At 36.3% G+C, this 22,966-nt stretch overlaps 3 protein-coding genes across 17 annotated transcripts in view; all 3 read right to left on the reverse strand.

Moving 5' to 3' along the window:
* Window positions 1–3,527: 3,527 nt before the first annotated feature.
* LOC127903766 (peroxisomal (S)-2-hydroxyacid oxidase GLO4-like) overlaps window positions 3,528–22,966 on the reverse strand; it is a 36,205-nt gene continuing 16,766 nt past the window's right edge. For 3 of the 6 annotated variants that reach the window (XM_052444563.1, XM_052444561.1, XM_052444560.1), the window contains exons 2-11: window positions 6,652–6,801; window positions 6,449–6,573; window positions 6,247–6,371; window positions 5,948–6,072; window positions 5,680–5,737; window positions 5,481–5,543; window positions 5,199–5,268; window positions 4,766–4,866; window positions 4,053–4,157; window positions 3,528–3,855 (exon numbers count right to left, since the gene is read on the reverse strand). In XM_052444563.1, the coding sequence (XP_052300523.1) occupies window positions 3,676–3,855; window positions 4,053–4,157; window positions 4,766–4,866; window positions 5,199–5,268; window positions 5,481–5,543; window positions 5,680–5,737; window positions 5,948–6,072; window positions 6,247–6,371; window positions 6,449–6,573; window positions 6,652–6,794 (1,095 nt within the window). In that variant the 5' untranslated portion in view covers window positions 6,795–6,801 and the 3' untranslated portion in view covers window positions 3,528–3,675. Of the gene's footprint in view, window positions 3,856–4,052; window positions 4,158–4,765; window positions 4,867–5,198; window positions 5,269–5,480; window positions 5,544–5,679; window positions 5,738–5,947; window positions 6,073–6,246; window positions 6,372–6,448; window positions 6,574–6,651; window positions 6,802–7,338; window positions 7,694–22,966 lie in introns of those variants that run through there. The other 3 variants (XM_052444559.1, XM_052444558.1, XM_052444562.1) reach the window with 3 other exon arrangements.
* The window catches only part of LOC102611411 (zinc finger CCCH domain-containing protein 62-like), a 116,978-nt gene continuing 107,408 nt past the window's right edge, over window positions 13,397–22,966 (reverse strand). For all 10 annotated transcript variants that reach the window (XM_052444539.1, XM_052444542.1, XM_052444540.1 and 7 more), the window contains one exon: window positions 13,397–13,597. In XM_052444539.1, coding sequence (XP_052300499.1) covers window positions 13,552–13,597 — 46 coding nt within the window. In that variant the 3' untranslated portion in view covers window positions 13,397–13,551. The remainder of the gene's footprint in view (window positions 13,598–22,966) is intronic.
* Window positions 15,775–21,457, reverse strand: LOC102606685 (uncharacterized). The gene is made up of 3 exons (XM_052444565.1): window positions 20,940–21,457; window positions 20,755–20,822; window positions 15,775–15,939 (listed from the first exon to the last, which is right to left on the reverse strand). Exons 1-3 carry the CDS (start codon window positions 21,116–21,118, stop codon window positions 15,863–15,865), a joined length of 324 nt encoding a protein of 107 aa, XP_052300525.1. The 5' UTR covers window positions 21,119–21,457; the 3' UTR covers window positions 15,775–15,862.

Below are 22,966 nucleotides of genomic sequence, written 5' to 3' on the forward strand. Positions count from 1 at the left end.
TTTGTTAATAATGAAGTATTTAATGAGAGAAGGTGGCGTGGATTTTTTATGGTGTGGAATTTTCTAGACTTTATTTGCACTCTTAGATCATGCTTAGATGAATTGTGGGGTTGCATTAAATTTTGAGATTAATAAAATAATTTAATTTAAGGTATGTTTGGTTGTCATGAATTAATAGGATAAATAAAAATTAATTCATAACAATTGGGATTATTAGTATTTATATTTATATAGGTTTAGGTGAGATAAAATTAAATGAAGAATTTGTGTCCTCTTTATCACTATTTTATTTTTCATTTAACCCAATATTTTAATAAAAATTAAATATAGAAGTTAATTTCATAATTTTTTAACCTATAATTTTGTTTTATATAGAATATCAAAATTTTATTCATTAATTTAATTAAACTAATATTGAATTTTAAACATAAAATAATAAACTATTTCTTTGTAGTAGCATTGAATATTAAATATTAAAGTCAACAATTATCAATATAATTTAAAAATATTATATTATTTAAATAATTATTTAAATTTATTAAATTAAATTAATATAGTCCTTTTCAATATTGTCCAATTTAATTTTAAAAGTTAATTCAATCAAATCATATCTTCCAAATGTAACCTTAAGTTATTAAGGTCTGGGTTTAGTGGGGCAATAGGGGGACACCTGTTCAAGACTCAATCGATGCTCTCCTACACAAATTAATAGAAGGTGTATGTATCTCTCTAAATATTTTTGGAAGTATATATAACTCCTCGGTAGATCTCAAATTACACTATATAAGCGTATAAACTTAAGCTAATAATAGATAATAGGTTGTAAGATGTAACAATTTTTTTTTTAATAAAAAAAGCCTTCCTGTTACTTTGACTGTCCGTGCACTGTTGCACGGGTCGATATAATTGGTCTATCATTTTTATTTGTGTTTATAAAAAGTTGCATGAATATGAGGCTTTTCAATATCAACTCTTAAAATTAAAAACTCTGATCGGTCTGGTACTTATCTTGGGGGCTTTGGGAATAATTGGGACGTCTTCGGGCAGCTTTTTTTTTGAGGTGATATGCCATGTTGCTAGTTATTGAAAATGCCATTGCTAGAGGTTGGAATTATTCATGGCATGAGGTTATGCTTCAATTCTTGTTGTTACTTATTTTGTAATCTCGAGAATTGGATTTAATTAACTACTGCATCGTGTGGTGAATTTCATGCACTTCAAGATCATTCCTATTTTTCGAGGAGAGACCAATGTTGTTGCTAATCGATTAGCTAATCTCAAGTGTCAATTGCAGCTCGCTAACTTGGTCGGTTAGATATTTCATCATCAGATATTATTAGTCTTCTTTAAGAAAGATGCTAATGGATTTTACTATTAATTAATTTTTTTTTAATTTATTAACTTGCCTATTAGAATGGGTTTTTGTTGCTCTCATTTGGGTGGTGGAGTGGATTTTAAATAGTTTTTTTTTTATATACTGAAATTTTAGGGGAGGTAAGACGCAAAAAAAAATGAATTTGCACTTTACCCATCCGCTTATGTTAAAAAGAAAAAGAAAGAAAGAATAGACTTTTTGTTTCGTGGATGCAATTTAACTGAAATGGTAAAATCTCTCCTATTACAAATAAGTGATTTGGGGTTGGAACCTCCCACACGAATGGGGAAGAAATCTTTTTGACATTAGACTAAACAATAACTATTAAAAAAAAAGTTTTTCGATTTATTTGAGTTGTGTCTTTTAAAATAATTGTTGTTAGTTGGTTGTATAAATAATTAGATATGAAGAGAAAATGTTTAATATTTAATAAAATTTATTATTAAAAGTGCCTAAATTTTAAAAGCAGTTATACACATGTGGTAAATCTTACTGTAAAATTGTTGTAAGAATATAAATAACTGAATTAAACATAATATTGAAGCAATCTTATTTAGATATTTATAAATATGTATATAAAATATTTTTTTATTGTGTATATATAAGAATTAATAACTAAAATAAATATTTTATTTTTTAATTTTGTTATCTTAATATAATGAGTAGTAATAATAATAATTTCTTTAAAGTTAATAATTTTATTTCTTAAATAATAAGGATAAGTTTAAATGTTTATAATATATATGATGATATAAATGAAATTATATCGAGTATAAAATTTATTCACAAAATCAAATTTTAAAAAATTACTGATTTCTTACGTTTTTAAAATCTACTGTAAAATAAAATAATTTTAAAAAATTCATCAAACATTAAAAATAATTTTTAATTTTTTAAAATTATTTTAAGTATTTAGGATAGTCCAACGGGGGCCTGCCCCACTATTAAAGCTTCCGTCAACTATGATCCATCTGAATTAGAAAAATATATCAGATAAGATATTTTAATTTTTTTTTAAGAGAATGATTACTCCATCATTATCCACGTCTTTGTACTTGTCATTTGCTGCTCCCACAGCCGCCTCAAGGCAGCTGCCATAAATTGGCCGCCATCTTTCTTTTTTCTGGTCAACAAGTCAAAATCTTATATTAATGCATTAAAGACTTACAAACATTGTCCATTATAATTGATTAAGCAGCTCTATTATAGTTTAGTTTTTTACGTGATTATACCTGTTTTCCTATTTATTACTAACAATTATTATTATAATAATTTTTTTAACAAATTTTTATTTGACATCCAACAATACAAAAAAGCCTAAATTAAAATTTTCTCTGAAGGCCATAAAAGCTCTTGAGCTGGCCCTGACTTCGATTCATCCCATTCCATCTTTAGCTTATTTTATTATGATCTAAAATGAATGCAAATATATGGGAAACAGATCAATAATTATTGGATAGGCATGTCCGTGAATTAACGGTACATTTATTTCCTGAAATGGGAATGAGAATGTGCTGAAATGTTATTGATGTGTTTATGTGAGAGAGAGTGGTTAAGATGTTAGTGGAGATTGTGGTGGTGAATTGTTGAATTTAGAAGATGGAATAAGAATTATAAATCTATATAGATTGTGGTGACTTTTTTACAAAGATAAATAAATAAATAAAGGATGCAAAGAAATCAGAGAATAAAGAAAAAAAAAACAAAGGAAGAAGAACAGAAGAGAGAAGGACGAAAAAGAATTGCAGAAGGAGATTGAGCTTGGAGATGGTAAAAGAGGGAGATAAGAGATAAGGATGATGTGTGACCTGTCAGATTTGTGTTTATTGTTTTATAATTTATTTTACCATTTATTTTATAAAACAAGCAAAATATGTACAAGTTGTTTTGTAATTCATCACTCAATCTATTTGAAAAGTTTAGAATTTATTAGTTTAATATATATTTAATGAAAAATTATGATATTTTTTATATTTATATTAAAAATGATGTAAAAAATTTTAAAATTTAATACTTCTATAATTAATTTTTTTTAAGTACTAAGAAATATTGTTTTGAAATATATAATGTAAATTAATCACCAAAAAAATTAATATATAATGAAATATATAACTCCAAACATGATATAATTAAAAATTAATACAGTATAACGTAATACCAAACATTGTACAATATTATTATAATTCAATACTAATACAATACAAAATAATACAATATAACTGTATTAAAATAATACAATACAACATAATACAATAGAGTGTGCCAAACGCACCCTTAGACATTTCTGCAACAGAATAATATTACAGCATCGAATGGATTCTCTCCTGCTCAGTTCTCACATGGTTCCTGGTAATATGTTTCACACTAGGACAGCCAGTAAGGGCCATGGTCAACTCAAACTCATCCTTCAGCATTTCGATGACGCGTCTCACCCCATTTTCCCCTTTTGCAGCAAGGCCGTAGACTACAGGCCTTCCAATCTGGAGTAACATATGACATACATTTGTTTAGTAATCAAATAAGGTCCCGAACAAAAGTAGTACTGCAGCTGAAATAAATTTCTATGTTACCTTTGTGTCCCTGGAATCAACTGTTAACAAAAGAGAAAAGAAAGGTGGCTCCAGAGTCTCACCACTGAAATTCAAAAAACTTAAGGGTGAAGTTGTGAAAAGCTTACAAGTACAGCTTGTGCACCGAGGGCCAATGCCTTGAAAACATCTGTTCCTCGCCGCACGCCTCCATCCATAAGAATTGGAACTCTTCCTTTAACGGCATGAACCACCTGCAAGCTCAGGGTTCACAAGTATAAAATGTATTGGTTACGATTTCCTTGCTAAAATCTAGTGTGTAACCCAAAGTTGTCGGTGGACACATATCTTATTCCAAAATGCTGGTCATTTCTACATCGAGCTAGTTAGATCGAAAAATGTATTGTTACAAGATCTCCATCATTAATACATGAAACGGCAAGTTCCATTGTCTACACGTCAGAAAACTAGCAAAAACTATATGCATTAGCATTGTTATGAGCACCCTATAGATTTGCGTCTCCTGTTTCCTAATTCATATGCCTTAAATTAAAACTCAGAATATTAATTAGGAGAATTATGTAATCCTTAATAATATGATATTTCTCAACCTTTCAAGTTAAATTCAATGGCAGCAGCAATGTTGTCAGTTTGGATTCCCTTTTACAGTCTTAAAAAAGTTTTAGAATGCATTCTACTAATCAACATTAATCAAAATAAACTGACACATATTTGTAATCAATTCAATTCTCACAATTATTTACGTACTTGTAAAAGTGAAGTATGTTTAGATCTATATACAAATCTAGATCATATTGTCTGCAGTTTAGAATGCTAAAAGTGGTGTGAAATTTATAGTCACCTCTTCCAGAGCAGAAATAGTGGCAGGACTATAATCTAACTGTCGAGCTCCGTGATTGGAGACAATAATCCCAGCAACACCTACTTCCACAGCTTTTATTGCTGAAAATTTTAGAAACCAAGCAATTAACAAATCTTCAATTAGGAACTCACAAAAAAAATGAAAATATTTCTGATGAAATTCATAAAAGAGATAGATAGTGACGTGCGGAGAGGATATTTAACAAGAATATTTTCATTTGGATGATTGGCATCTCCAATTGTACAAACTTTAATTCTAAGTCTCTAATCACACTACCGAATCACTGCATAAATGAACCTCTGGCTTAGAGACTCACAGTGTATAAATGGAAAAGAATCCTCTTTTAGTCTAAGGCTACATGGAAAACAAAACAAAGCGATACTCATATCATCAGATGGAGCTTTGATCTTACCATCTTCACGAGTAAGTATCCCCTTGATCAAAATTGGTAAGTTTGTAATAGATCTTAGCCATTCTAAATCCTGCAGAAGCATATGATATTCTTCAGACTCAAAACTTTACAGAGAGTATTGACATCAACAGCCAACTCAAAACTTTGCAGAAGCATTTGTTCTAAGTAGCTGAATAATATACACTTATTTTTTCTTGATATATTTTCCGAGCAAGGGAAAGAAACAGCCAGGACAGATTTTTTCTTGATATACAAAAGGTGAAAGACTTCACTTATCTCTACCTTCCAACTTAAAGAAGCATCCATGGTCTCATTGGCATCAGCTTCAAAATTCGAACCTGTATCCTGTAAAAAGTGTAATCCATTAAGTTAAAGTAAAGGATTATAGATATAGTCTATGAGTTTAAACAAGCAGTAAAAGTAAATGCCGGTTGAGAACCAGAAATATCAAAAAATAAATAAGTGAAACTGTAACACTCACGGAGCTGACTTTGGTTGATAAGAGGCCTTCCAAATTCTTCAACGGCGGTGTAATCATTCTGCAGATGTTGTTGAGTGAGATTCAAAAGACAATGTTTACTGTACCCAAATAAAAGGTAAAGGGCACTATATATTTCTTTTGGTGTCACAATACAAACATTTGTGTCATATCACTATCCTAAAAGGTTTTTTAACCAAAGTTTCAATTCAATTATATGTGGTAGTACTTGGAATATATAGAACCAAAGATAAAAAAGATGATAATTCACTTGTTCTTTATATCTGCCTCCCTTCTACCAAGTCTTGGAGTATCAGCAGTTAGGACAAGAGCCTTAAAACCATTCCTTTCAGCTCTCTGCACTAGAGTAGCTGTTATATCTCGTTTCTTGAATACCTATTCACAAAAAGGACGCCATAGTGTGGTTCAAACCCTTTAAGTAACATTATAAGAAAGAAGAAAATAGTTGTTGCTCAAAAAAATGAGCAGTTTCCTAATAAGAATAGGAGGGGAAAATAAAAAATAAAAAAGGAAAAAGAAAAAAGAAAGAGCCCAAGACAAGCCAACTACATATAATTGATAGAAGCGAACAGCATTGGAGCTGGCCGCAACCTCCTCTATGGTGCTGCTAGATGTGAAGGATAAAACCATTATGGTGTTACATGAAGCTGCTGCTCTGGCTGTGGCTACCTCTCCTGGAATATATACAAACACTTAATGTTAGAATTTGTACAAAATCTTCATGATGTACATCTTGAAGAAGGAATAAGACCTTCAGGGTTTGCAAGCTTATGGAAAGCCGTTGGAGCAATGATAATGGGAGCCGAGATTTTGTAATCAAGTATAGTAGTCGATAAATCTATTCTGCTGACATCGACAAGAATTCTTGGCCGAAACCTGAGAGATATAATAAAAATCCATTTGAAAGTTCTGAATCTAGTTCTAAGATTACTCATTGAAACTCATTTGTCTTACGTAATTCTATGAAAGGCTTCCACATTCTCTTTTAGGGTATGTTCATCTTCTGCTCCACCAGCGTAGAAATCATAATACATTTTTGGAAGGGCCAGCCTTGCCAATTCTTGGAACTCATTCAAATTAACAGGTTCAGCTGCCATTTGAAACCTGCAAACGTGGACATTAATCAACTTTTCAAGTAAATCAATCCCAGATGCTACATACTGCATGCATAAATCAGAATAATTCATTTCAAGAAACTTAAAGCAGCATTTGGATATAGCAAGAAAATCCTGTAATAGGTGACACTTCTCTTCGGAAGTGAACAAATCATATGCCAACATTGCATAGCCCCGCACCCCCCCCCCCCCCCCAAAAAAAAAAACAAAAAACAAAAAAAGAAAAAGAAAAACGGTTCTCAGGATCATTCTATAACACACAACACTTGCTTAAAATTATAACGGAAATATTGTTTTCTTTCTGTAAATTTTCAGTGTACGGTGTTCTCGTCATACCGTCAAGAAATATACCGTATCCAATAAAGTAACATTTAAGCGCTTTCTTATCTGTCAATGATCCATTATACATGCAATTTCTAAGATACATACAGACATACATACACACTAGCACATGATAACAGCTAAATAATGCTTCACATCTATCAAAATCAGTAAGATCACCATGATCCAATATAGCATCACGTACTTAAGCTCACAGGCAAGTTCATCATGATCAAAACATGCTTACGAATCACGACATCAGAAAAATTTAAAAAAAAAACTTCCTGAAAGAGAGAGAATGAAGATACCGATTCGAATAACTATTAATCAAACTTAAACAATAGAATTTTGTAAAGAAATGAACCCGAATGACTAAAAATTTCAACTGATGAAGGTCGATCGTGAAGCAGATTACAACAGTGAGTCGGGGGCAGAGTCAAAGTCAAGAAGCATATAAAGGATTAGTATTACTTATTTGTCATTTGACGTGTTTCCTACAATTATAGTCTTATCAACTTCTATCATTTTTCAGAATTTTGTTGTTTTCTTGGGCTTGCACGGTGGATACAGGCTCCGTATTCCTTATGTTTTTATTATTTTTACTTCCTCTTCTTGGATTGTACCATCACTTGCCTTCTCTCTCTATATATATGGACAAAAATAAAATGAAGTGAGAATCAAGATTAATTTTAGTTACCATAGATAAAGCGTTTGATTTTAAATATTTTTATTTTACAAAATTTAGAAATTTAACAAAAAATCATAAACAATTTGTTTCTAGATAAGTCAGCTTTTGTCTTGTCTTTGGGACAAGTTAGGTTTTTGTCTTGTCTTTGGGACAAGTTCTATCTAATTTTCTCGGAAGTTTTATCATAATATTGGCTGCTGTGTGTTGAAATCCTACAATGTCTACAAACGTTGAAGCAATGGAACCCACTATCACTCGTGATTATGCTCGTATATCCATCGACGTGGAGGAGGAAGGAGGGTTGATAGTCACAGGGGATGAGGGGGAAAATAGTGGGCAGGGGAAACTCGATCTCCGATTTTGCTTGGTTGGTAGATTCCTTACCGACAAAGTGATAAATTTTGTGGCCATGAAAAATACAATGGCGTCGTTGTGGCGTCCTGGCAAAGGAGTATGTATTAAAGATCTATCACCAACACTATTCCTGTTTCAATTTTTCCACGAAATTGATGTTAATAGGGTGTTGGAAACGGGGCCATGGACTTTTGATCAGCATATTTTGCTTGTCAAACGGTTGGAGGAAGATGAGCAACCTCAGAATATTCCATTATTCACTACGTCCTTCTGGATACAAATCTATAATTTACCAATTGGATTTATGTCAGAAAAGATTTTGAAAGACATTGGGAATTATATTGGTGTGTTTTTGGCTTCGGATGAGAATAACTTGATGGGAGTCTGGCGTAATTATATGCGCATACGTGTTTCAATGGATGTTCGGAAGCCTCTGAAGCGCAGGATGAGACTGAAAAAAGCAGGGGGTGATTGGATTTGGGTTGACTTCAAGTATGAGAGACTCAATATTTTTTGTTTCACTTGTGGTTTGCTTGGGCATACTGCACAGCAATGCCCCAAACTGTATGAGTCCCCCAAAAGTGAGATTGTGCCTGTCTATGGCCATTGGTTGAAGGCGCCAACAAGGAGAACTGTGATGAATTCCGGCGAACGATGGTTGCGCCAGGGTCCACTGGAGATGATGGAAACCGATAAAGGAAAGAGCTCGAATCACGCAGCTGACATGCCACTTGATTTGGTAAATGCCACAATATCTGGAGTTGCTTCTTCTAAGTCTTTTGTTGGAGAAGGAAACGGTGGAAACTTAGCTCTAAATATGGTAGTTGATAACCTCCTGCCAACTGGAATTCAACTTAAAGAGAAGGCCGCGGGTGGGACAGCTGTGAGTGTGGATGCAGATATGGCAGGTGCGGAGGAAATGGAAAATGGTCTTATCATTAATGATTTAAAAAGGAGAAGATCTTTAAACGGGCTACACATTACCATGGGCCAAGGAGATGAGCTTTTGACAAAGATTGATAAATTTGAGGAGACAAAAACGGACTAGCGGTGGGACCTGTTATTCAGGCCCACCGAGGCCAATGAGTATTTTGAGTTGGAACTGCCGTGGGTTGGGCCACCCACAGACAGTTCAAGTGCTGGTGGATTTGGTCCGTAGTAAAAAGCCTTGTTTTATTTTTTTAATTGAAACATTATGTAATAAAAATAAGTTAGAGCTAATAAAAGGAAAAATAGGATTTGATGGGCTGCTGGTTGTGGATCGAATTGGGCGCGGGGGTGGGCTTGCTTTCTTATGGAAATCATCTTGCGTGGTTAATCTTCTTAGCTATTCACAGAACCACATTGACACAGACGTTGAAGTGGCTGAATTGGGGAGATGGAGAATTACTGGTATTTATGGTTATCCTGAATCAAGTCGGCGTCAGGCATCTTGGAATCTTCTTCGCTCGTTAGCTAATGTTTCCTCCTTGTCGTGGGTCTGTATTGGTGACTTTAATGACTTGCTGGCTGCTAATGAAAAACGAGGGAGACATGAGCACGCAAGCTGGAAGCTGAGGGGTTTCAACAGGGCTGTAAATGACTGTGGCTTGATTGATCTGGGCATGGAGGGGTATAAATTCACCTGGGAAAGGTCTCGGGGAACTGATAATTGGGTTGAGGAAAGACTTGACCGTGCTTTTGCCACTGATAATTGGCTTCATCAGTTTTATCGTGCAAAAGTTTGTAGCTTGGAAGCCTCTGGATCTGACCATCTGCCAATCTTGTTGGATCCAAACCCGTGTACGCTTAACTACAGATATAGTCGGTTTCGTTTTGAGAATTTATGGCTGCGTGAAGCTGGGTGCGCTGACGTGATCAATTCTAGTTGGATTGCCTCTGCTGAGCTTTCTATTCAGCGGAAAATTCAGAATTGTGGCTCGGCTTTGCTGGTTTGGGGTGGACACTTAACCCGTGACTTCCGAAATCGAAAGCAGAAATGCCAACAACAAATGGCTTCCTTGCGAGGGAGTCGAGATGCGGATGGCCTGAATGCTTTTACTGAAGCAAGAAACCGATATAATGAGCTGCTTAATAGTCATGAGGTCTTTTGGAAGCAGAGATCGAAGATTCTATGGCTAAAGGAAGGTGATCGAAATACTCGATACTTTCATGCCTCATCATCAACTCGAAAACAGAGGAATTCACTTGGAGCCATACGCAATAGTCAAGGTCAGTGGATTTATAGTTCAACTGAAATTGATAGTGAGATTGTAGCGTATTTTGATAATTTATTTAAGTCTAATGGATATGGTACTGCTGATATGCTATGATGTGTGGAGACTCAGGTTACAACTGAGCAAAATTCTTTGCTTTTGGCTCCATTTTCTGAAGTTGAAGTTAAGGACGCTTTTGTTTGATATGCACCCGGATAAATCACCAGGTCCAGATGGCATGAATCCTGCATTCTACCAAAAATTTTGGCACATTGTTGGTAAGGATGTAATAACGGCTTGCTTGGCTTTTATCAATGATTGCTCTTTTCCTGTGGGGTTGAACGATACTTCAATAGTTCTTATTCCGAAGAAACAGCGGCCTGAAATGTTATCTGATATGCGTCCAATTGCTCTCTGTAATGTGATTTATAAGATAGTCTCCAAGATGCTTGCTAACCGCATGAAAGTAGTACTAGACTCTGTAATTTCGGAAGCTCAGAGTGCTTTTGTTCCTGGCCGTGCAATCACTGATAATATAATTGTTTCATCTGAAATCATGCACTTTTTAAAAAGGAAGAGACAAGGAAAGCATGGTACCGCTGCTTTAAAAATAGACATGTCCAAAGCATATGATAGAATAGAGTGGGGCTTCCTTCAGGATATGATGTTAAAGCTGGGTTTTGATGCTAGATGGGTTAAATTAATCATGCTATGTGTAACAACAGTACGTTACAGTGTGCTGCGTGAAAATAGAGAAGTGGGCCTGATTATACCAAGTAGGGGTCTCCGACAAGGTGATCCACTGTCTCCGTATCTCTTTATTTTATGTGCAGAGGGTTTCAGTTCTTTGATCAAGAGATATGAGAGACTCGGCTTGCTTCATGGGGTTAGGGTTGCTCGCAGTGCCCCAGAGGTTACACATTTATTCTTTGCTGATGACAGCTTCTTGTTTTTTCGTGCTAATCAAGCTGAAGCTTCTGCTGTTAAGCAGATTTTGACTAATTATGGAGATGCTTCTGGTCAATTGGTAAATTTCACAAAATCCTCTATTTCATTTAGTGCTAATGTGCATGATAGTATTGCTAGCCAAATTTGTGGAATTCTGGATGTCACTGCTACAAATGATCATGGAACTTATTTGGGACTTCCATCTCATATTGGTCGGAAAAAGAAGGCTGTCTTTACTTATATTCGGGACAAAGTCAGACAGAGACTGCACAGCTGGCACTCCAAAATGTTATCTCGAGCGGGGAAAGAGATCTTGCTAAAAACAGTAGCTCAAGTCATGCCTAATTACGCCATGAATGTGTTCCTTTTACCGCTTGACTTATGCAAAGAGCTGGAGGTTATGATGAACTCTTTCTGGTGGGGTAACAAAAGTGGAGGTGGCAGAGGAATACCTTGGATGAGATGGGAGCAGTTATGTAAGCCGAAAGATTTTGGAGGAATTGGTTTCAAGCAATTGCATACCTTTAATATATCTATGCTTGGCAAGCAGGTCTGGAAACTCATTACAAAGCCAGAATCTTTTGTTGCTAAATTACTCAAGGCTCGCTATTATCCGAGAACTTCTGTTAACGAAGCCAAGTTGGGGCACAATCCAAGCTTTGTATGGCGCTCTATTCTAGCTGCGAAAGATGTTGTTGTCAGCGGGAGCCGTATTCAAATCGGAAGTGGACAAAATGTGTTGATTGGACAAGATCCTTGGCTGCCAGATATCAATTTGGGTTTTACTTCGTCTCTTTTAAATGAGGAGCTGGCTGTTGCGAAGGTGAGTAGCTTGATGGTGCCAAATCAAAGATGTTGGGATCTAGATGTTATTGCCGATATTTTTAATTCAAGGGATAAAGACCTGATATTGCAAATCCCTCTTAGTAATCGTAGAGAATCGGATGTATGGTATTGGTTACATGATCCTTGTGGCGCTTATTCAGTCCGTAGCTGCTATAAGTACTTAACTCACCAGGATACCAACTCTTCTTCTCGTATTTGGAAATCATTGTGGAAACTGGAGGTTCCAGGAAAGGTGAGGAATTTCCTTTGGCGGGCTGCGAAAAATGTCTTACCTACTGCGGAAAATCTTGTTCAACGTAGAGTGGATATTATGCCTACTTGTTCTTTGTGTCATGCATGTAGTGAGACAGTTACACATGCTCTTCTAGAGTGTGGGTTTGCGAAATCTTGTTGGATGTCCTCTGCTGTTGGGTCTCTTGGCCATTATAGTTCTTTCTTGGAGTGGTTGGAATTCATTTTCTCAACATATAGTAGGGAGAATTGTCAGCTGGCTGCCATGATTTGTTGGAGGATATGGATACAGCGAAATGATCGGTTATGGAACCAAAGAAGCAGTAGTGTCTTGCAAGTCCTGAACTATGCTGGAAGGTTTTTATTCCAGTGGCAAAGTGCAAGGAAACAACTATTCTTAGCTGATGTTAATGTCGTAAATGGTAATCATGGGGCTGTTTGTTGGGAGAAGCCTTGTTTTGGCTGGTTAAAATGCAATGTTGATGCTGCCATTTTTAAGGCTCAAGGAAAGTTTAGTGTGGGCTGTGTCATTCGTAACTCTGGGGGTGAATTTGTGACAACTCGATGTGAGTGTTTTCCGGGCATTTTTGATTCACGAGAGGCTGAAGCGCTTGGTATTAGAGAAGCTCTTAGCTGGGTTAAAAGGATGCAGTTACCGAATGTCATTATCGAAATGGATAACCTTCAAGTGTTTCAAGCTCTAACTGAAAATTTTTCCAGCCCCAATGGGTTTGGCCTTATCATTGAGGAGTGTCAGTCCCAAGCCCAGTCTTTAGGAGAAGTTCAGTTCTCGTTTGTGCGCCGATCTGCGAATTTTGCTGCTCACTCTATTGCTCGAGCAGGAGGTTCTATGTCAGGTCCAAGAGAGTGGAGTCATGTTCCACCTCTGTGCTTATTAAAATATTTGTAATGCTTTTATTTTAATGAAAATTTCCATTTCAAAAAAACAAAAAAAACAAAAAATCTTTATATCCATTCTTTTGTTGAAACAGGCAGTCATGTTCACACGAAAACTGATTGCCATTGGGCTTACTGTCTAGAGTCCAGACAGTAAGAACTGGGCCTGCTGTAGGATGGCCCAAATAGAACAAAATGCATACAATGAGCAAAAATCAAAGCATTCAACATTGTAACCGATCTATATGTTTTTGCATATTCAGTTTTCACGCCTTTCAAACTGTCTAGGCAGCCCGTGATGCCACCTGTACTCGCGTCTTTGATCACCATTGTCTCTCTGTTGGTGCAAGAATTTGCAGTTGTCTCCAAAATAGCATCTTCCCTTAGGATAATATGGGCAGAGCTGTTGTTTCATGCAGCTTTGTTCCTGAGATGGACATGTTGGAGGATGATGGTTAATGCTTTTCAATCGCTGTCTATTGATTGGAGCCTCCCTAATGCTGCTGAGCTTAACAATAGGATCTTGAGGAACCTGTGTCTGGCAATTATTCTGCATTACTGCCAATTCCTGCTCTACCAATTGTGAAAGCAGCTTTGCTGCTTTTTTGGAATCAGCAGAAAGCTGAGGTTGAGCTGCCAGCTTCCTATGATCGACTGATAAGCTTGGTTTTTGAGGTTGAACTGATAACTGCTGAGGTCCATTCTTCATTTGATTAGAGTCCATATTTAAGGCTAGCTGTTGTTGAGACAGAATCTCCACTTTTTCTGTTACAATTAAATTCATTTGACACTGGCAACTTTTTGGAACCTGATTTATGGACATCCTGAAGAACAAACAACATAAGCATGTAAATCTTAAAATAACATGATATATGGACATCTTAAAATAACATGGTTGAGTTTCTTCATTTTTATGTGAAATTATACCTATTTGCTTTCAGCAATTTCCTCTTTTCCTTTCCATGGATCCGTATTTCTCTATTAGACCTTGCAATAAAACCCCTTGAGTGCTTCTCCATCAAAACCTTGTGTCTCTCCCCTTCGTCTTCCCATCTCTGACAGCAACAATATGGGCAAAGCTGGGTTAATATTTAAGGATCCACAGATAATAGGAAGAAGAAACTTCAGCTCTGTGCAAACCGGTCTCAAGGTCTTCAGACGATAAAGGTTTCGACCTTTAATTAGGAGAGGACAAAGTGGAGGGAGTGGCTTCTCCCCTTTGCTCCAAAGTACCTCTATCTGAAAGATTAGCCAAAAACAGCACTTTAATCACAATAATTATTTTGACGGAATTTAAAATACAGCATCTGCCTATTCAAAATTTACTCCTAGAAAATTTATCTCAATTGTAGGTGAACCAACTAGAGAAATTCCATCCATCAAATTTGCTTGAAATGATCATACCGCAAAATCAAGAAATATCATTACCCTAATGCATAAACCCAGATAACTGAACAGATTTAAGACATGACAGGGCAAGAATAGTCATAGATTTTCTATGATTAATGGCTTTCCAATAAACTCCCAAAGTCCAAATTATATAAGGCTTATGACTCACTGTAAATGTATGTTGTTGCTTGGCTGCTCCATAGCTTTCTTTCACAATGCGGCCAGCAACAATCGTTTTGCCACATGGGGGACCACTTGCACTACAAGCTGCTATGTTAAACCTAATTAATGATGTAGAAATAAGGTAAGAACAAAACACTCACCGGTTGCAAACAACTTTGAGAAAAGAGCACAGTGATACTAGCAAATCTAAAGTATTTGTTGTCATTGTTACATTTGTAAATCAAATAATGTATTGACAGAATTAGTATTCTTTGGCAGATATAGGAGGTTAAATGCCAGTTTCATTGAACTTATATTTTCGGCAGATAAACATAGAGTCATAGACCAATAGCTTACGTTTTGTAAACATTCTGTTCAAACATAACAACGTCGCCTGTGCAAGCATCACCTGCATTTAATCGGTAAGTATTAGGGTAATGAGTACAAACACAAAAATAAAAGTAGGGTTACTAGAACTACACTATACTAGTATCAGGGGGGAAGGCTGGAAGAGGTGTGTGTATTCTATTCTAATGCATTATAAGTAAATCAACCAAAGAGTGTTACAATGAACTGACATTTTTTTCAGACCTGTAAATCTAGAAAATTAATGAATCAAATTTGTACCTTTACAGTCCAGTACAAAGCTAAAGATTGGGTACCTTCTCTCTCCACCACCATTTGAGATTCTGAAAAGTATCAAAAGATTAAAAAAAGGAAATCAAAGTGTTATAGGTCTTAAGTGAAATTATTAGTTCACATAAAAAGTTGAAATTACTCTAGATGCTCCTTTATACGCTGAATAAGTGTGGGTTTATTGCCCGTCAATCTCAATCCATTGTTCCTCAAATAAACTTTACATTGCTCCACTTTCAATTTCTCTTGCTGCCCGGCTGCCACCAAAATTTGAAAGCAGCCAAAAACACTAAAAACCCAGTTAAGTGATCATTAAAGTTTGCAGATTTATAATGCATGAACAATGGAATCCTGTTTAAACTAATCATGTATTTGTCCAAAATTCAAATTTTTGTTAAAGCAATATCCTTACCCATTACAAAAGTTCTGATTTTTACTTGCAACAAATAAAAAAATATACCTGTTGATGCCGAAATCTGAACCAATTGGTTAGTGACTCAGTTTCAGATCCCTGCATCAGCATTAAATTTGTTGGTGGGAAGCTGCTGGTCAATCTCCGAGAATATTCTCTGACTATGAGCAGAACATTCATAAGCATATAATCTTCAAGCTGACGATCAATAAGCACCTGAAATTACAGAGAATGGTAAGAGGTGCCGGAAGTTTTTCCGGCGTAAACCCTCCGACGCTCAAGTCAGTTATGGGGTTTATAGGAAAAACCAAATATGCCATTTCTCATATGGCTTAATAAATATTGCCTTAAAACCAAAAGCTTTTTGAATAATTTTCAGAAAAGTAAAGTAGAGTCTCCAGAAAGAATTTCTCAGTCAGATCAAGAGACAAAAAAGAGCCCCCCTCCGCGTGGTTTTCTCGGGGTCTTTATAAAACACCTCATACCCACGACCTTAGATCGTGACAATAACCATTAATTGATCCAATTCGTGCCCTGATTTTTCGGAGGAGCTTTGTGGTGGTTTATTTTAACTGAGTCTTTATTCCTGGTCATCACTTGGCCGAGGTGATCTGCTCAAGTTTAGACCACCTGGTTGAGGTGATCTGGTCAAGCTCATAGCACATGGTTGAGGTGATCTGCTCCACCTCATAGCACCTGGTCGAGGTGATCTGCTCCACCTCATAGCACCTGGTTGAGGTGATCTGCTCCACCTCATACCACCTGGTCGAGGTGATCTGCTCCACCTCATAGCACCTGGTCGAGGTGACCTGCTCAACCATTTGCTCACTTTCACTTGGAGGAGATCATGGTCGCTCTATTTAATTCCTCAAACACCAGTCCCCCAGTTTCTAGTGTTGAGAGTAAAACAAATCAATACTGGAAACTATAAAGTTTATAATTTTGGCAAACCTATGCCTTAGGAATATTTTTTGCGAATTTTGCCCAATTGTCCTCACACGACTGAGCAGGTTTGGGCAAATCTTTACTTTGGCAAATTTTGCAAGATATGGCTGCTGGTCTTTCAAACGACCGAGCAGGAGTTGGCCCATGTTTGCCTTAGTAAAAGTCTCATAAATTTAGCTGCTGGTCCTTCGTTGACCGAGCAGAAGTAGGCACTTTCATGCCTTAGTAGGATTTTCGTAGGATTAGCTGCTGGTCTTTTGTTGACCGAGCAGAAGCAGGCACTCACTTGCCTTCGTAGATTAGCTGCTGGTCTTTCGTTGACCGAGCAGAGGCAGGCACTTTCTTGCCTTAGTAGATTAGCTGCTGGTCTTTCGTTTGACCGAGCAGAGGCAGGCACTTTCTTGCCTTAGTAGATTAGCTGCTGGTCTTTCGTTTGACCGAGCAGAGGTAGGCACTTTCATGCCTTAGTAAATTAGCTGCTGGTCTTTCGTTTAACCGAGCAGAGGCAAGCCTTTACTTTAGTGATACTTTCGAGAAATTAGCTGCTGGTCTTCGTTGACCGAGCCGAAGCAGGCACTTACTTGCCTTAGTAGATTAGCTGCTGGTCTTCGTTTGACCGAGCAGAGGCAGGCACTTACTTGCCTTGGTAAAATCTTCGTAAATTTAAATGCTGGTCTTTCGTGGACCGAGCAGAAGGAGGCACTTGCCTTAGTAGATTAGCTGCTGGTCTTTCGTTTGACCGAGCATAGGCAGGCCTTTACTTGCCTTAGTAGATTAGCTGCTGGTCTTTCGTTTGACCGAGCAGAGGCAAGCCTTTACTTTAGTGATACTTTCGAGAAATTAGCTGCTGGTCTTCGTTGACCGAGCAGAAACAGGCACTGGCTTGCCTTTTCATAAATCATTCTCATATTGAAAAACTTTCTAGATATCAAGTTGATTGAGTTATATCACTAGCTTTAATATGAGCTCTATCAATTTGACATGTACAAACTATCCTCATTTGATAGATTACTAGTAGGTAAATACTATAGCCGCATATAAAGGCTGCAAATGCATGTTTTTACGTAGACATCAAGACATAAATTTGTTAAAATTTCTGACCTGATTAAGATGCAACTTTTTGCATTAATATCTCCTTCCAAGTGCATAGCTTGCCTCATTCGCAAACGTATCAAAATTGACATTTTGTAGGGAAATTGCATAACAGAATTCCCTGCATATTCTTCAGACGAAAATGAGCTATCTGATTCCTGCAAACGTGTGCAGCCAATGTGCTCTCATTTGAGGTTTTTTATTCAAATCCTTAAATATGGATTTGCTCTGAGATTGTGCTCTGCATTATTTCATTTGTACTTCATCAAACAAATCCCGAGCTTGACTCTGCTTTGTTCCCTGGGTTTAGATCTTGGCTCCTGGGCAGCATTCTCTCAAGCACATCTGTAGTATATGTAGTGTAATCAGCAACAAACTCACTTTTGAACTTTCATATCCCTTGAGACGATTTAACGAACAGCTCCTGATTTGAATTTTAACAATTCTGCCTCAACTTGTAATGAACAGAGTTTCATACCAGAATTGTCTAAAAACTTTCCCTGCATATTCTTCACATGAAAACTAGCTACATGATTGATTGATGGGGTGTAAAACCAGCAGGAAATATCTTGAAGAAACCAAAGATCCGTGGATTTTCTATGCTTACCACCAAATGAATTTAACTATATGTGTAATCTTTATTTTAAGAAATTGAACATTGATAATACCGCAAATCGATTGCTCTTTTGGACAGATTTTATATCTTGAGCTCGATGAAAAGAGAACAATCAATCACGAAATATAAATACATCAGCAAAATAATGGTAGCAGCATTACACATCTAATTAGCCATAACGAAGCTGAATAATTAGCCATAATAAATCTGAACTGTTAACATTATGTCAAGCATGTTGCTGGAAAATATTAAATTAATTCATTTGCAATATAATAGCATGTAATCTTGAATTATGAATGAAGCCCATTCTAACAAGCTAATTTTGTAAAGGAACATTATCAACGAACTCCAAGGGATAATATTCAATTTCAGCAAATATATCATGCTCGGTATTGAAACATGCATGTTATTAAAGAATTTCTAAGCATCTCTCATGCAAAGGTATAATAGGGCTATGATTAAGAACAATTCATGCTCTCAATTAGTTTCATGCATATATTGAATCAATTGAATTAGAACCTGGATTTTAGTCCTTGGCTCTTGCGCAATGTTCTATTGAGCGTCACTCCCTGCAATTTCAGTTGCAGCCTTTGTTTTCCAGTCCAATTAATCTCACCATCTTGATTGTTCCTCTGTAGAGTCCTAAGCTTGCTCTTTACAATTTGAGGCTGCGATTTTTTATATTTTTTATTCTGTCAATCATTTTGTCGAACACTTACTGTGCGTGATCTCGTATCACCACTTTTAACAAATATCATCTTAAACCTGTTTCTAAGATTACAAACGGACACATCTCTGCATCCAATTAGTAATTAAATCTTGTTTGAAATGATTAAACCCATCAAAATGCATGCTGAAACCGTGGCATAATCCGATTGGGAAAGTGGTTAAAATCTTAATATCTAAACTTGTATGCGTACAAGACTTTAATGGTAAGCACATGATCAGCAGTTGACTATAAACCAACAAGCATGTGGCCACTAGTTTGTGATATGATTTCATATATTCAGTATATGTATTTTTTAAATCTATCCTCTGTAATCAATTTCTCATGCTCATGAAAGCCAAATCACAATTGATCATTTGATGCAATATATCATGCACACAAACAAATAAATTGAAAGTAATTGCAGTAATTTAATTGGAAATACAAGTGGAGATGAATATGTGACAGATTTTACCGATCTGAAGCTTCTAAATGCCAACATTGGGTTAGTTTTTTTTTACCGATTCGCTTCGCTTCTTTCACGTGAGTTCAGAAATAAAAGACAGGTTGCTTCAATTCGCACATGATAATATTTTGCCTTCGCTTTGGCTGGATGAAAGTTGATAGAGATAACAAATTGGCTTCTTGTATCGATCCCCACAGACGGCGCCAAATGTTGATGCCGAAATCTGAACCAATTGGTTAGTGACTCAGTTTCAGATCCCTGCATCAGCATTAAATTTGTTGGTGGGAAGCTGCTGGTCAATCTCCGAGAATATTCTCTGACTATGAGCAGAACATTCATGAGCATATAATCTTCAAGCTGACGATCAATAAGCACCTGAAATTACAGAGAATGGTAAGAGGTGCCGGAAGTTTTTCCGGCGTAAACCCTCCGACGCTCAAGTCAGTTATGGGGTTTATAGGAAAAACCAAATATGCCATTTCTCATATGGCTTAATAAATATTGCCTTAAAACTAAAAGCTTTTTGAATAATTTTCAGAAAAGTAAAGTAGAGTCTCCAGAAAGAATTTCTCAGTCAGATCAAGAGACAAAAAAGAGCCCCCCTCCGCGTGGTTTTCTCGGGGTCTTTATAAAACACCTCATACCCACGACCTTAGATCGTGACAATAACCATTAATTGATCCAATTTGTGCCCTGATTTTTCGGAGGAGCTTTGTGGTGGTTTATTTTAACTGAGTCTTTATTCCTAGTCATCACTTGGCCGAGGTGATCTGCTCAAGTTTAGACCACCTGGTTGAGGTGATCTGGTCAAGCTCATAGCACATGGTTGAGGTGATCTGCTCCACCTCATAGCACCTGGTCGAGGTGATCTGCTCCACCTCATAGCACCTGGTTGAGGTGATCTGCTCCACCTCATAACACCTGGTCGAGGTGATCTGCTCCACCTCATAGCACCTGGTCGAGGTGACCTGCTCAACCATTTGCTCACTTTCACTTGGAGGAGATCATGGTCGCTCTATTTAATTCCTCAAACAATACCTTCAATGATCTTCTGGATTACTTTTTCTTCAATTTCATCAACACCCACATCCAAATCTTTGCCAATGCTAGACATGAAAAAATAAATAAAAAAAAGAAAAGAAAATCTATTATTAGAACAAGGCCAAGATAAAAAGGGAAAAAAATTTATCTTTATTTAAATATCGTTGAAATAAAAATCTAACCGAGACTTGGACTTTTTCCCAAATGAGAGCTTTGAGAAGGTGGCATGGGTGTCCTCAAGAGGGCTGTAACTCGGGTCTAAATCCGAATCATAACCCGGGTCGGACCCTCCACTGTCGGTGCTGTATTCATCATCTCCTTCTTCGATGAATATTACTTGCTCAGACTCAGGAGCTGCCATTGACGCGCTACTCTTTTGCTTTCTTCTGGTTTTATTGATTGATTCATATTTTTCTTCCGCAGAAACCTTTTAAGGTAAAAACCGTAACAACTTGCTTTCGCTTTTTGAAATCGAATTGCCAGAATGAAAGGAAATTTTCGACCAAAAACAAAAGTAAATATGGCCGTTGAGGATTTGAAAATTTGAAGCTTGTGCAGAATGGATCAATTATATGATTAAATCGTTTCGGCGGATTGTTTTGATTGATTAGATTTTTTTATTATTATCTAATTAACAATGCTGCTTCGATTAAAAAAAAAAATTGCGTTACAAAGTTTTCACAAGAAAATAGAAATATTAAAATATCCTTTATTGTATTGCAAGTTACACACAATTACTTCGACATTACTAACTTCACTCGGGCATTGGAGAAATCGTTAGAAATTTAGATTTAATATTGATTTCTCCGTCTTTATCTTCTAATAATTTTTGGTCACACTGTATTTATAATTTGAGTGTCTAAATTATATAATTGTATTAGAGTTATTCTTTAGTGTAAACTTGCTTATCAAAATATGAATATTAACGTCGGTGTTGTAAAAGGATTTTATAATATTATACTATCAAAATCTATTACAATATTTTAAAGCATTAAGTGTATAATATGTGGATGTTCGCACCTAAAACTTATTAAATTATAACATGCGTAAATTTCTATATGAGTAATTTAGAAATTATTCCACAAAAGTTGGAAGTTCAATTTTCAACAGGAAACTCACATCAAGATGCAACATTGGGAGTACTTTCTGTATTCGGAATGGTTTTTCGAGTAAGGAAATTTTATCCCATGCGGTCATGTTATTCTTCTCATCAGCCCAATTTCTTACTGGGATTATTTTGTTATGCTTGTAGGAAAAACAATGGCGGTGTCTGCTGCACAATCTGAAAAGGAGTTCGTCATAACAAAGAACAAAGAAACTGGAGAAAGGAGAATTGTTGTGACTGGGTTAGGTGTTGTAACGCCACTTGGTGACGATGCACATTTGTTTCACACCAGCCTTCTTGAAGGGGTTACTGGGATAAGTGATATACAGGGCTTTGATTGTTCAGAATTTCCCACTGTATGTATAAATATTGTGTAAATTTCATTATCATAACTGAGTTTGTGTACAAAGCTATTGGATGATACTATTCTCAAATCTTTAACAGAGAATTGCTGCAGAAATCAAATCTCTCTCAACAGATGGATGGATCTCACCAAAAATTGCGAAGAAAGCAGACAAATACTTGATTTATGCTCTCGTCGCCGGCAAAAAAGCCTTGGTAGATGCTGGAATTACTGAACAAGTTAGCGGAGAGTTGGATAAAAGTAGATGTGGGGTTATAATTGGCTCTGCCATGGGAGGCTTGCGTGTAAGTGAGCTTTGAGCTTTGAAAACAAAAGTCAATTAGGAGTGGCAAGTATTATGGTTTGCTTATAAACAAGAGCATGTAGCCTTACTAGCATGTTTTAATGATTTTCTGGCTTTTGAACAGGTTCTTAATGATGGATTTGAAGCAATAAAAGTTTCGTATAAGAAGATGAGTCCCTTTTACATACCTTATTCATTAACCAATATGGCTTCAGCAGTCTTAGCAATGGATTTGGTAAGCTCATAAGATAGTTTTGTGGCATGTTGAAAAAAAAAAAAACATTTAAGCAATCTTATACTGATTTGAAATTGACATGCTTCCAATTATGTGCAGGGATGGACAGGTCCAAGTTACTCAATCAGTACAGCTTGTGCATCGAGCAACTACAGCATACTGAATGCAGCTAGTCACATGATCAAAGGTGACACTGTAAGCAACTTGCCTTCATCTCAAGCT

This window comes from Citrus sinensis, chromosome 7 (assembly GCF_022201045.2).
Source record: "Citrus sinensis cultivar Valencia sweet orange chromosome 7, DVS_A1.0, whole genome shotgun sequence".
NCBI lineage: Eukaryota > Viridiplantae > Streptophyta > Magnoliopsida > Sapindales > Rutaceae > Citrus > Citrus sinensis.